The 15786-nt window shown below is 39.9% G+C and overlaps 1 protein-coding gene across 2 annotated transcripts; it reads right to left on the bottom strand.

Annotated features, from left to right (window-relative positions):
- On the bottom strand, positions 1 to 5220 carry cbx7a (chromobox homolog 7a). 2 transcript variants are annotated; one of them, XM_074655432.1, is made up of 7 exons: positions 4832 to 5220; positions 3555 to 3598; positions 3258 to 3323; positions 3036 to 3102; positions 1676 to 1991; positions 1491 to 1579; positions 1 to 1406 (listed from the first exon to the last, which is right to left on the bottom strand). In XM_074655432.1, exons 1-7 carry the CDS (start codon positions 4898 to 4900, stop codon positions 1047 to 1049), a joined length of 1011 nt encoding a protein of 336 aa, XP_074511533.1. In that variant the 5' UTR covers positions 4901 to 5220; the 3' UTR covers positions 1 to 1046. The 2 variants fall into 2 exon arrangements, with proteins under 2 accessions (XP_074511533.1, XP_074511532.1); XM_074655431.1 differs by having other exon boundaries at positions 1 to 1579; positions 4832 to 5172.
- Positions 5221 to 15786: the final 10566 nt, after the last annotated feature.

Genomic DNA, 15786 nt, shown 5'->3' with positions numbered 1-15786 from the left:
TTATCTTAGTACATATTTATTGGAAATGCAGTCAAAATAAAAATCCATTTTTTGAGAGAAGACATGTTTGACAGTTCATCTTTGTCATAGAGAAAGACACATATAAGTGACATAAGTTAGTTTAGCTTATACATGTGACATGCAATAAATAATAGCTCATTACAGTCTGACCTAACCTACATTTGCTTCCATTTGTACACAGCGGAACAGCGACGGTGTAAACTGATATCCTCTTTTGAAATGCACAAAGGCTAGTGTAGAGAGTGGACTATCAATTGGTAATACGAAAATAGAACCAGGTAGCATTTCATACTTGAAAAGTAAAAGGACAGACAGACAGCAAGCACAACTGTGTACTTCTTTTTTGTGCGTCAAGCCTCCTTGAAATGCAGAACTTCATCTAAGTGGCAGGCATTAATTCTTTCGCTTTGTTTTATTTCTTTTGTGACGGAAATAAACCTCTTCAACAAACCACAGGACAGGACTTTGTGCATGTGTGGCACAGACTGACAGGGCATGCAAGTTATCTCTGTGCAAATACTGAAAAAAGGAGCAATATCTTTACAAAACATCATAAGAAAGAGGAGCGACTGAAACAGGCCCCGAGAACAGATCTGAGTGTAAGACCGATGTCTGGCTGGAAAGCACTGTGGATGACTGGAAAAAGTAGCTGCATGGAAGTAGTAATGTGGACTGTTACGTTTGCTGCCTCAGCGTCTGTCTCCCGCTCTCAGTAAACCCAGTGACCCCGCGAATGAAACCTGCCACTTACATCCATTTAGTCCTCTGGATTGCAATGGATGATTTGAGGACACTTTTGGGGCCTCCGGCTTGCTATCACGCCTAATAAATGACCCACAATGATAAAATTACCACTCATTTTTTATTCAAAGGCAACAATGTCTTCATCGAACTCAGTAGGTAATGAATGTAGCTTTGTAAACATGTGGAAATTACCTAACATACACAACTATTTACATATACAAAATGAGTGGCAAGTCTACTTATGGTTATTCTGATCTCTCTCCACCTCTCTTTCTCATCATTCAAAAGCCCTTAAAGAAGCCTTCAGCCACCGTGGCTTCTTTAAAAGTCACCGTCAGAGAGTTGATAGTCACGTCTGTAGAAATCACCTTCCCGGGGTGTTCTGCTGCAGCGAGAGCAGTCTGACTGCCTGGTGTCGTCGTGGTAACACTCTGATTGTCGTCACTCACCTCTTCCTCCTTCGTCGCCTCAGTAGTGGCACAGTCACCTGCCGCCTGAACGCTCACTATCACTGAGGTCGTGTTGTTGCTCTGACAAACGCTTCTCTCTAATGTGGGACACTCCGACCCTGACTCCAAGTCCTCCTCAACTCTGTCCCAATCTGAACCGTCGCCCACGGAAACCGCATCTTCCAGCACGGCCTCAGGCACAGAGGCATTGTCTTTTGATTGGTCGCACGCGATCGTTTGGTTCTGTCTCATTTCAATCCATGTTTGTGTGCCTACCGTTGTCAGGTCGGTGTCCACCTTCTCCTCCACCTCCATCTCTATGTCCTGTCGCTCCAGCAGGGGTGGGGAGCTGCACTCTGACTGACCTTAAAGGAATAAAAAGAGACATTTTGTTCATTTTCTGAGGTCAATGGTCATGACCAAGGTACTGAATTTGTACGTGATTAACTTGACAAACCCACCGTATAAACTGTCTTCACATCTCTCCTCATTGGTGCCTTCAGACTCCTGCTTGTCTTCTTCGCTGGTGACGCCCCAGTCCTCCTCGACAGGCTCCTCCCTCTTCCTGAGCGGAAGGATGGTTTTGTGTGAGGGTCCCTCTAACCCCCGTTTCAACACCCTCTGCTTGCTCTTTCTCCTGGCGAGGCGACGGTACAGGCTGCCCCGCTCGCCCTGGTCCACGTCTGTACTCATGGAGCGGGTGAGGGAGAGACGCAGTCGAGGTGGGGGCTTCTGCGAGATCTTGTTGGCACTGCGGAGGTCCATGGCGAAGAGGTTCTGGGGCAGAGCAAAGGTGACAAGTTAACACATGGATCATTACTGTGTTCGTTGGGAAATGTAGTCTTAAAATATACATCTTGTGATATTCTATATTTTTCTTATGGTCAACCAATCCCATGAAAAGACCAAAACCAATAAGTAATTGATCCTACTAAGTACTGACTGTGTGTAAAAGCCTTATTATAGCCTAGTCCTCTGTGCCATAGAGCTCGACCTTGGTCCAAAAAGTCTATAGCCATCAGTGTGACTGTACTTAGGCACACCGGTCCTTTGAGCTAAATGTTAACATCAGCATGCTAACATGCTCACAGTGATAATGCTAACATGCTGATATCTAGCATTGCTTTAAAAAACATGAATGAACCACACTGTTGCACTGGGTGACATGTTCCTTCATTAAGATGAACATGGGCACTGTACTTTATTTTGAGTCATCCCACATATACCATCCTGCTACTGTAAAATACTAGCTCAGAAAATGTGTATTCATCCACCGCTAAAAATAGTCCACAGCAAGTTCACTATTTACTCCAGTTTTAATTTAATAACTTTTTGCTCAACTTCTCGCTCCAAAACACAACATGTATTTTAACTGCATTGCATTCTGGTTTATTGAGGCTATCATTAGTGCTGAACAGTGGCGGAAGACGTATTCATATATTTTACTTAAATAAAAGTAGCAATACTACAATTCAAAATCTTACTTAAAGTGAAAGTACAAAAGTATTGGCATCAAAATATACTTGAAGTACCAAAAGTGAAAGTACACATTGTGCAGAATGGCCCATTTCAGAATATGATTTACTATATGATCAGATTATCATTATTGATGGTTTAACACTTTAATGTTGCTGATAGCTGGTAAAGGTGGAGCTTATTTGAATTACTTTATATATTGTTGGATAGTTTAACCTATAATAATACATCATAATATAAATCTGCAAAGTAACTAGTAACTAAAGTTATCAAATACATGTATTGGAGTAAAAAGTACAATATGTGCTTTCAAGATGTAGTGGAGTAAGTATCAAGTAAGTATACCCGCAGGACGAGCCTCCTGGGTCTGAGACCTTTCCTTCGATAGGCCAGAGCTCTGATCTTCTCCTGACTGGGAGAGAGAGAGAGAGAGAGAGAGAGAGGCGGGAGAAGAGGACAGAGACAAAGTGACAAAGAGAAACAGACTGTGAGCGAGAGAACAAAAAAAGAAAACACAAATAAAAGTGCTTTGCAAGCATAAAGAGGAAGCTCTCCAAGATTACTCACTGCTCTTCGTAGGCCAGGACCAGGCGCGGGTCCAAAATATTGTCCTCTGGTTCCCAAGTACTGTACCTGCCAACACAAATACACATTCAAATAAGTCTATCTATCTATCTATCTATCTATCTATCTATCTATCTATCTTCACAGGACACATTCAAATAAGTCTATCTATCTATCTATCTATCTATCTATCTTCACAGGACATGGTGTGCTCAGGTATCAAGAAGCATATTTTGAAAAGGCTACTGAGTTTATATTGAAGGGATGAGATCACAGGATGATGACTCAAGGCTTACTCACTTTGGGGACCATCCCTGCCATTTCAGTAGATACTCCACATTACCCTGAGGAGGAGAGACAGGAGAGAGAGAGAGGAGGGGCTTTTAGAGGAGACACATTCACACAACCTGTATATTAAATAATCTGGTCCAGCAGTGTGATGCAGAAAGAAACAAGCAGCTGTTCTGTTCTGTGTGAGTGTGTGAGAGAGAGAATAAAAAAGGATGACTGTCACTTTAAAGTGTGGAGAGAGAGAGAGGGAAAAGGGAGGAGGGTCATGGACATTCTTCTCCCTTTCAAATGGTGTTTTTCTGGTGGATGACGTCAATGACAGCGGGGCTGGGCGGCCTCCAAACAGCAGCTTTTCTCTCAGCATCGCGGTGACGTGACCGCACATGGCTTCACCAGCCGGTCTCAACAATACACGGGGCTCTATCTTGAACATCACACCGGTGGCTCTGATAGGTGGGGCCACACGGGGAACATGTAAACAACGTGGTGTTGCGCAACGTTCAACCTGCTAGTCTCATCATCAGTGAAAAATAACTCTATCACTCAGTGTGTGGATTTTTTATTTTTGAGGACATAGTGTACAGTGTCACCATTTTTTTATATCACTCTAAACTTTATAACAGCATATTATCCCACTATTACATAAAGGTGATGTCGCACTGCACTTTTTCATTTGTTTACATCACAGAGTACACTGTGTACACATGCTGCGTCAATATATATTATTTTTATTTGATAGCCTATAATCTGTTATGAATCCACATCTTCTCCACTGTAAAAAATCAACGGATCACCATTACGCAGCGTTTGGTGACATTACGCAGCAGTTTCACATCGATACTCAGCCGCTCGCTGGCGTAACTCAAATCAACTGCGCAGCTCCACACACACACACAAACACACACACACACACACACACACACACACACAGCCCGTATGCCCGTTTTCAGGATACACACCCCCTTTTCCATCTTACTACAGCTGCGTAGGCTCCCTCAACAAACCACGCTTCAGTGCTGCTGCAGCAGCATCTCCAGCGGCTGCACAGAACAGGAGCGTTCCAGAATGCAAACTCTGCAGCGATGTGAAACAATGTTTCAACTTTGTGCGCAGTTGATTAAAAAAGGAGAGAGATTAGTCTTGAACGTGTCTTTTTACGCACACTGTAGGGAAAGTGCGTAGCCTAGTTTGTGTTGTGCATGAGGAACAGCGGAGGGTACACGCTGTTCGTTAGGATCAAAACAACACAGGGGATATAAGTCATGCAAGTTATATAGAAGTCTTACCTTTCTCACTCTCTTCTTTGTTATTGACTCCACAGCGAACACTTGGTCTCCCACTGATGACAGCTCCATCTCTGAGCGCTGCTCCACACGCTCCCAAACAAACTGGTTCTGTTATTGTATTGAAATAAAAATAGACTCCTTATAAAGAGGACTAGGGGGTGAAAATAAAATAAAAAATAAAAGTCCTCTTTAGTGTGGCTGTGGACCCCCGGTGTGGACACTGAGCTCTGAGCGCTGAGCGCTGAGTCTCTGCGCTTCCTCCTCACTCCAAACTCCAGCTGCCTGCCTGCCTCACTTTTTAAAATCTGCGACACATCAACAACACGGCACAGGACAACGCGCTCCTTTAAGTCGAGCGCGCCGCCTTCCCATTGCGTAGGGCCGAGCCCCCAGTGTGCGTACCCGCGCCCGCGAGGACGCGCACGCAAATTGGAGCATAGTGCAGAGGAGGGACAGAGGAAGAGGAGGAGGAGGAGGAGGAGGGAGAGTCAAAGCGACAAGGTTATTAGGAGAAAGGAAAGTTACTGGGGAGTAGAAACATGAGGGATTTCACTTACATTTCATCATTAAAAAAATAACACTCATTTTTATTTCATGGCTGACCTTTCAAAACCTTACTTTTTTATGTTTTATGTATGTTTTTATTTCATTCCTTGTAAAACTTTAATATATTCTTGCTACTTTAAAGAAATATTTTGGGGAATACGCGTAATTCTAATTAATGAGAGTTAGCCTAGATGAGAAGCTCGATACCATTCTCACATCTGTATGAAAAATCCAGGCTATTGGTGCCTTCAAATGAAACTTGTGAGCTATATTATATATATATATATAATTACGAAGAAAAACAATATACGACTAAAATTACAATATATTAACTTATTATGTACCCGAAAAATGAACTTCCATCAACTTCCATGGCCTCCGCCATTTCTGGCGTCAACAAACACGTCACAACTTGTGAACTCGGAACTTTCAGAAACTTTCCACTTGAAGGAAAATTTCCACACAACCCCATTTGTAGACATCATATTTCTTGGCTGGGAGCAGTTGCCACGCAACTAGTGGAGACTTCAGGAAGTTACCAGGAAATAGTCAGACATACAGCCTGGGCTGCGTCTGAAATTGCATACTATGCACTACACACTCCAATATGTGTACTACCGTTCAACATGCTTTTGACTGAATAAACAGTAGTATTTTCAGACGCACGGAGCAGTAATTTACGTCGTCACTTCCTGAGGGTCTCCTTGCCGGTTGGAGACGTGTAACCATGGTAACCCGTGCCAACCTCATGTGACCAAAACGATGGTTTGAAAGTCTGAATTCATTTAAAATATATTACGTCTAGCAAAGTGAAATCTTATACTTACAGTTAAAGTTAAGCGTTATTAACGTCTGTTATGGACGTTATCATTACTACCGCATTGCATTGCGGGATATTTATGCCACCATGGTGTTCAGCGTTGCATACTGTAATATCCGCGTACTATTGGTTTCATACTATGGTTTCGGATATACCAAAGAATAGTGAGCTTTAACGGTGCTGGTGGGTGGATTTTGTTTACCCATTTTCCGGTCTTTATGCTAAACTAAGCTTACCAGCTATAGCCTTAACTCTCCGCCACAAAGCAAATATGCTTATTTCCCAAAATGTAAAACTATTCCTTTCAGATATTAACAAACAGAACAACATGTCAATCCAATCATAGCTTCAAAATAGGACAACTAGGTTTGATATAAAGGCTTTCTGCTCTTTCACAGGTGAAATACAGTCAAACGAAGTTGTGCAGTTAAAACGACTGAACTCCAGCCTCAGCATGCAGCATGTGAGCGCGTGTATTTTTATGTAACAGTAGTAAAGGCAGGAAAGATCAGAATCTGCAATGGAAATGAAAGCCTTGCTTCACTCTGGTGGAGATGTTCACCCCTCCAGCCGCGTTTGATCCAAATATGGAACTAAACAGCTAAACACTGACTGGAAATCTTAATTTTACATCCTGAATGCTAAGCAACATCTCTGCAGAGCGGAGAGCTGAAAATAAGATTGAGCGCAACACAGATGAAAAAGATCTCAGTGATGATAATGACCGCTGATATGTTGCAGCCAACATTTATTACCATTAGAGAGGACTGATTCTTAAAATCTATGTGAAGTGGTTTGGTCACAGCCACTGATCACACCCACTTATCTGACTTCATACCTGAACGTGTACTCGTCCAGCCCCCCAGGTGTGGACAGCTCATAAAGGTAAAGTGACTGCTGTGGAAAAAAGGCCCAGAGCCAATTTCCTATTATCTTTCATTGAGGCTGGTGTAAATCAGTTTACAGTAGGACTCTCTGTAACTACACGCACACACACACACACACACATAGTCCCTCCACACGGTCCATGGTCTCTCTGCACCTGGAACACTTGCATCACTTACGGACATTGGGTGTCATGGCAACAGTTTCTACGGCGACCACGGGAAAAGCTGGATGATGATGATGAGACAGCAGGAAGAGTTGATGAACAGCTCAAGGCTAAAGAGTGATCCACCTATACTGACCCAACTTTGACCTCCTAATCCAGAGATAATGTAAACAACCCTACCAAAAAATTCCTATAATAATCCAACAATGTTCTCATATATATACATATATCATCTGTGGTATTACAGTAAATAGAGTAGATTCATTTTATAGTGATTATGGGCTTTAGAATAAAAAATATATACTGTATATCTTTAGGTGTCTATAACTGTCCTGGTGAGGTTTGATATAATTAGAGTGGCGACTAATCATTATTTTCATTATCAATTAATCTTCCAATTATTTTCTCAATTATTTGATAATCGTTTGGTATATAAAATGTCAGAAAATAGTGAAAAATAGCCCCTCACATGTTCCAAAAGCCCAAGTTATCCTATTGAAATTGTTCTTGCAACAGTCAAAAATCCAAAGGCAATCAGTTTATTAAGCGCTTATTATAGAAACCCAGAAATATTAACAAATGTTAACATGTGGGACGTTGCAATCAGCAATTTTCTTTAATCATTTTTGCTTAAAAAATACTTAAAAATGAATAACTGATCAAAATAGTTGCAGATTCATTTTCTGACAATTGTTTCAGCTTTTATTTAAATCATCATGTTTCATCTCTTATGATGTTGTAATATTCTTTAAATAAAAGCCTAGGACATTCAATAGTTTATTGACCTCACTAGTGTTTACTCCAGTGATTCAGTGTGTCACTTCCAGAAAGTAGTTGGACTTGTAGAGACAGATAAATTGATGTAGCAGAGACCAAGACGTTCTGGCTTTTAATCCCTAGAATGAGTCATTCTCCAAAAACTATAAATCCTTCATTTCCCATAATGCAACTGCAATTCATGAGATCCTCCCTGCCTTGTAAACACCCACGTCTTTTAAACTTCACATCTCCAGTTTGTAACACAGTTTCTGTTAAAAAAAACGTTTTGTCTCAATCAAACCGAGATAACCCTGATGACATCACTATGACACCATCAGGGTTACTTTGTCAGACTTTAGACAAGCTCCCTTCAGAGGCACAGAAGACATTATACAAATGTTGTTTTTTTTATATTCTTCATGACGAGTAAACTGAACTCGTTAAATATTATTGGTGGACTGCCCCTTTAAAGGGACTGTTTGTAACTTCTTACACGTATAAATCACCCGGGTCGGTGTCCCATGTGCGCACGCATATGCGCGCTCGCGTGTGGCTACGCTGTTCAGAATCAGACTCCATCACAAACTACACAGAAGCACCTAAACTGCAAAGTTATATCTAGTAAAGCTCGTCTTACAAAACAATGTTGGCCGCGGTCTGCAGAAGACTTCGTAGCTCTGAGAATATCTAGTGGACGTTTGTGCAGAAATAACTGCTGCAGCTCCTCCAGACCAACAGAGGTTTCCCGTGTCTTGTGAAGTGACGAGGCTCCGCAGCGAGAAACCTTATCGTCTCCAACCGGGTGCCGGTGTCTCCCTCTGACCGTGCGCGGTCGGGAGGCTGAAGCAGGAAAAGCCAACATTAGGATCAGCATTGATTCATGGAGAGACCTTCGTCTGGTCAGCTAACATTACTGCCAAGCAGGTGAAATATAGTGATATTGTGGTTTTAGCTGAAGTGTGTCACCTCACTGTTTAGAGCGATGCTCGTTCATGTCTTTTTAGAGCGAGCAAGCGCGACCCCGACGCTGAGTTTCTTTGACTTAACGGCCACAGATGTCGCTGTGAACAAGCATTTCTGATTCTTACAAACAGTCCCTTTAAGTTGATGCTATAATGCTCCTTTAATATTCTTGCAAGAGTTTCGTGGTATTTACAGGAGTTAAGTGATTGAGTTATTGAGCACTGTGGTGTAATATCCTAACAGGGATTGAGTTTGCACAGTGATCCTGCATGATGTTATAGATCTTATAAGAGACTTGTGCTGATCTCATAGTGCTATAAGGTGTTAGTAAGTAGCCTCCTCCTGCAGCGACCAGCGTTACGGTATCACTTTAAAAATGTAATAAGGGATGAAGACAGCGCTTTTTCCCGTAAGGAGGAGGATATCGCAGCAATTCAGAAAAAAAAACCAACAGTGCTATCACATGACTTGTTATCTGCCCGGATACTACAGTGTGCAGAGTTGGGAGCTGAGGATGGAGCGGTAAAAACAACACGGCAGGACGGATCACAGCCTAGCTCTCCCACCCACATGTGATGACTCACGCATGACTCACCAAACGTGACGGTAAAATCACCGCCACTTCTCTGGAATAACAACAGAGAGAAAAAAAACACAGTAGGGTCACTTACAGACCGACTCATACCGGGAATCCATGCGTTTCTCATTTACTCCCCTTTTGTCCTGGGGGGTGTACTTCATCTGGATCGCCTGGTAGTACAGGGGGAAGCACTTCTGGGAACATGGATATATAAAAAAGAACATTCAAATTTCACTGCAGTGAAACACGAAGCTGCACGACTCCAACTTTATCTGACAGAGAACATGAAGGATCACTAGATATCTTTTTATGCAAAACACCTATTAACATTCAACATTTGATATCAGATACCACACAATGTGCATGTCTGCAGGTAAAACAGCCAGAACCAGTACTTTATAGTTCTAGGAAGTATTGTACTTTATACTCCACTACATGTCAGAGCGAAGTACTTTATACTCCACTACATGTCAGAGCGAAGTACTTTATACTCCACTACATGTCAGAGGGAAGTATTGTACTTTATACTCCACTACATATCAGAGGGAAGTATTGTACTTTATACTCCACTACATGTCAGAGAGAAGTATTGTACTTTATATTCCACTACATGTCAGAGGAAAGTATTGTACTTTATACTCCACTACATGTCAGAGGGAAGTATTGTACTTTATACTCCAATACATGTCAGAGAGAAGTATTGTACTTTATACTCCACTAAATGTCAGAGGTAAGTATTGTACTTTATATTCCACTACATGTCAGAGGTAAGTATTGTACTTTATACTCCAATACATGTCAGAGGTAAGTATTGTACTTTATACTCCACTACATGTCAGAGAGAAGTATTGTACTTTATACTCCACTAAATGTCAGAGGTAAGTATTGTACTTTATATTCCACTACATGTCAGAGGTAAGTATTGTACTTTATATTCCACTACATGTCAGAGGTAAGTATTGTACTTTATACTCCAATACATGTCAGAGGGAAGTACTTTATATTCCACTAAATGTCAGAGGTAAGTATTGTACTTTATATTCCACTACATGTCAGAGGTAAGTATTGTACTTTATACTCCAATACATGTCAGAGGAAAGTATTGTACTTTATACTCCAATACATGTCAGAGGGAAGTACTTTATACTCCACTACATGTCAGAGGAAAGTATTGTACTTTATACTCCAATACATGTCAGAGGAAAGTATTGTACTTTATACTCCACTACATGTCAGAGGAAAGTATTGTACTTTATACTCCACTACATGTCAGAGGAAAGTATTGTACTTTATACTCCAATACATGTCAGAGGGAAGTACTTTATACTCCACTACATGTCAGAGGAAAGTATTGTACTTAATACTCCACTACATGTCAGAAGGAAGTACTTTATACTCCACTACATGTCAGAGTGAAGTATTGTACTTAATACTCCACTACATGTCAGAAGGAAGTACTTTATACTCCACTACATGTCAGAGGGAAGTATTGTACTTTATATTCCACTACATGTCAGAGTGAAGTATTGTACTTTATACTCCACTACATGTCAGAAGGAAGTACTTTATACTCCACTACATGTCAGAGTGAAGTATTGTACTTAATACTCCACTACATGTCAGAAGGAAGTACTTTATACTCCACTACATGTCAGAGGGAAGTATTGTACTTTATACTCCACTACATGTCAGAGGGAAGTATTGTACTTTATACTCCACTACATGTCAGAAGGAAGTATTGTACTTTATACTCCAATACATGTCAGAGGGAAGTATTGTACTTTATACTCCACTACATGTCAGAGGAAAGTATTGTACTTTATACTCCAATACATGTCAGAGGGAAGTACTTTATACTCCAATACATGTCAGAGGGAAGTACTTTATACTCCACTACATGTCAGAGGAAAGTATTGTACTTAATACTCCACTACATGTCAGAAGGAAGTACTTTATACTCCACTACATGTCAGAGGGAAGTATTGTACTTTATACTCCACTACATGTCAGAGGGAAGTACTTTATACTCCACTACATGTCAGAGTGAAGTATTGTACTTTATACTCCACTACATGTCAGAGTGAAGTATTGTACTTTATACTCCACTACATGTCAGAGGGAAGTATTGTACTTTATACTCCACTACATGTCAGAGGGAAGTATTGTACTTTATACTCCACTACATGTCAGAAGGAAGTATTGTACTTTATACTCCACTACATGTCAGAGGGAAGTACTTTATACTCCACTACATGTCAGAGTGAAGTATTGTACTTTATACTCCACTACATGTCAGAAGGAAGTATTGTACTTTATACTCCAATACATGTCAGAGGAAAGTATTGTACTTTATACTCCACTACATGTCAGAGGGAAGTACTTTATACTCCACTACATGTCAGAGTGAAGTATTGTACTTTATACTCCACTACATGTCAGAAGGAAGTATTGTACTTTATACTCCAATACATGTCAGAGGAAAGTATTGTACTTTATACTCCACTACATGTCAGAGGGAAGTACTTTATACTCCACTACATGTCAGAGGAAAGTATTGTACTTAATACTCCACTACATGTCAGAAGGAAGTACTTTATACTCCACTACATGTCAGAAGGAAGTACTTTATACTCCACTACATGTCAGAGGAAAGTATTGTACTTTATACTCCACTACATGTCAGAGGGAAGTACTTTATACTCCACTACATGTCAGAGGGAAGTATTGTACTTAATACTCCACTACATGTCAGAAGGAAGTACTTTATACTCCACTACATGTCAGAAGGAAGTACTTTATACTCCACTACATGTCAGAGGGAAGTATTGTACTTTATACTCCACTACATGTCAGAGTGAAGTATTGTACTTTATACTCCACTACATGTCAGAGGGAAGTATTGTACTTAATACTCCACTACATGTCAGAAGGAAGTACTTTATACTTCACTACATATCAGAGAGAAGTACTTTATACTCCACTAAATATCAGAGGGAAGTATTGTACTTTATACTCCACTACATGTCAGAAGGAAGTACTTTATACTTCACTACATATCAGAGAGAAGTACTTTATACTCCACTAAATATCAGAGGGAAGTATTGTACTTTATATTCCACTACAGTTATTTGACAGCTGTAGTTACTGGTTACTTTACAGATTACAATTTTACATACAAAACATTTGATTATCATCTAAAAAATATGTTATAAGTTTCCCATCAGTAGTTGAAATTGGCATCAATTTGACTAGCTAGTGCAGTAAAATGCTACTTAATAGCAATCATCCAATTACATAATGTACAATAATAATACAACTCTCACTGGGACAATTTTTCTGCATAACAAATACCACTAATCAGAGTTGTAGACTTGCATCACATGACCTGCACCCAAGTCACAAATGATGATGGTGACATTAGACTCGACAAAATAAAAAAAACACTTGCAACTCGACTTGGACTTTAAAGCTGCAGTGGGGAGAAATGGAGCAAATATGATTCAAAAGAGTTATTTTTATAAAACGGTCACTATATCCTCACAGTAGTGCATGACATAGGAAATCTGCAAAAAAATCATGTGCCTCTGTGTCCTCCGGTGCTCCTAACGGCATCTGCAAGATTTCACAGACCGGAGGAAAACAACCAATCAGAGCCGAGCTGGAGCCTTGCCGTCTCTGAGCAGCTGTCAATCACTCACAAACTCTAATCAAACGGTCAAACTAGGCAGCGCTGATCAAATATGAATCAATATTCTGCTACTGTAATGTACTGTAAAGTTTGTGACGCGGCAGCCATGTTGAGATCTGTTGAGGCAATACCAAGCATCACCCACCAGCCGGAGCACATCCTATAGGAACGCTCAATATTAATGTTCTCTGTGAAATGATCTGTGATCGTCCAAAGTCTCCTGTCACTGGCTAGATTTTTTTTAAAGCCTGAAAACAGAGCCATGAGGAGGAGCAGAAGTCTAGCTCTTGAACACTTGAATTACAATATGCTGAAAGGTTATTATGAAGTGTTTGCCCAATGATGCCAAAAACATTCTGCCTACTGCAGGTTTAATTACCCAGATCCACTTGACCATGAAGAACTAACATTATGTTACTGAGCGCCAGTTGGAAAAAATTATACCAAAGATCATTTTGTCCGAGTACAAAAACTATGCTGTGGTCAACAAAAAAATTAATTGCAGTATGCAATACGTGCGTGTCTAAAATTACAGACAGAGACACATGGCATTACATTTGGTGAAGAGCGCATTATGACTTGTTTAGGACTCAAAGCTCAAAGTTTAGGACTTGAGACTTACTTGTGACCTGCTAAACAATGACTTGGTCCCTCCTCTGCTACTAATGCTTTTTTACTTTCTTTGTGTACAATTTTGAATGCTGGACTTTAACTTGTATTAAAAGTATTTCTAGTGTGTTGTGGTATTACTACTTTTACTGTGCAGTTTTTTTGTCATTCGCATTGTCTCAATTCTCAAATGAGAATATTTTTTTCCAAAACAATAAGTTCAAATTTCTAAACAATTATAGTTTGTTGTTTACAACAGATTTGAATTTCTCATTCATTCAAGCAAATTGCACTTGTTTTGGCACACATGTGCAAGTACAATTGTCTACAATTTGCACGATAACCATTTGTACATGGCTTGCAATCAGATCACAGCTGATGAGTTGATTCTCAGTGAAAATTGTCACAACTTATAAATATTCTTTCATCATCAAAATCTGTCAGATAATTATATACTGTACATGTATATTCCATAATTTATTTTCCTCTCTTTTCGGCAAGGATTGGATGGTCATTTTGAGGCAATTTTCTGTTCACTGTATACAACTTCACATGAAAGAACAAAGGTGAGTTTTCTGTTTACTGTAAATAACACATTGCCACACAGTTGTACTGTATACATACAAATGTGCATATCGTGTTTCTGTGTACCACAGTATTGTTCAGTATTGACTTCTCACAGTAACTACTGACCTGTAGTTAAAATGTTAATATAAAAAGCTCATACACAATAACATTCAGTTAGAGCAGGGGTCTGCAACCTGCAGCTCCGGAGCCACATGTGACTCTTTAGCTCCTCTCCACAGGCTCCCTGTGGATTTTTAAAAATGGAAATGAATAACTGTTTTTTCTTTATATTTTTATTTTTATTTATCATTGTTGTAGGTCCATGGTACGACGGTACGACCGAATAATTAGGGCCACATAAAAATGAATTAAAAATAAATAAATCTGAGATTTCGAGAATAAAGTCGTGATATTACAAAAATAAAGTCATAGGTTTACGAAAAAAATGTCGTAATATTATAAAGTAGTAATTTTATGTTTTATTTTATTTTTTTCTCGTTATGACTTTATTCTCGTAATATTACAACTTTTCTTTCTCGGAAAGTTATGACTTTATTCTGGAAATCTCAGATTTGTTTCCCTCAATGTGGCCCTAATACTCCATCATACATTTGCACTTTGTCCCTCACTGCATTAGACTTATATACTATATACTTAGACTATAAACTGTGTTACCTTCATCACAATGCTCAAATGTTCTGTGGCTCCAAACAGATTTATTTATTTATTTCTTTTGCCTAAAATGTCTCTTTTGATTGTAAAGGTTGCTGACCCCTGAGTTAGACAAAACTGACCTTCTGGTATAGTAGCCTACAGTAAGCAGACAGTGTCAACAAACTCTGATTTGCATATAAGAAATATCACCAGGGTTGAGTGTCATGGTGAAAACACATCTCAACATTTTGGCCAGTCCTACTCACACAGTATCTGATGGCACTGTCCAGCGTAGGAGCCAGATGGTGTATCAGGAATTGATACTGACATGTGTAAGTAGGAACCAATGTTAGCCGGGTCAAGTGTTCCGCCCAGATGCATAAACAGTTTTTGACCGCTGAGGCACCGTGTTGCTGCAGTCGTTACTTGTATATTGTTTGTTTGTTATTTTTGGAGTAAACGTGTAGTCGAGTTAAGGGATAAAGTTCATGTTAAAACAAACAGAGAGTTGAAGCATAAAGTGTCAATGAGCGCATCACTCAGATGAGTCCGGTGAGAAACCTCAGTGGATTAAAGCTTATTGGCTTCACCTCTCCATACAATCTACTGACACAATAACGAGGTTAAGAAGCATGAATGAAGTGTTCAGGCTGAGTTACTACCTTTTGCAAACATGTGATGGAGTTGTGATGTCCCATGAAACAGTTTAGAGAAACTT

The sequence above is a fragment of the Sebastes fasciatus genome, chromosome 13 (assembly GCF_043250625.1).
Source record: "Sebastes fasciatus isolate fSebFas1 chromosome 13, fSebFas1.pri, whole genome shotgun sequence".
In the NCBI taxonomy this organism is placed as follows: Eukaryota; Metazoa; Chordata; class Actinopteri; order Perciformes; family Sebastidae; genus Sebastes; species Sebastes fasciatus.
This window is presented reverse-complemented; position numbering and strand designations above follow the sequence as displayed.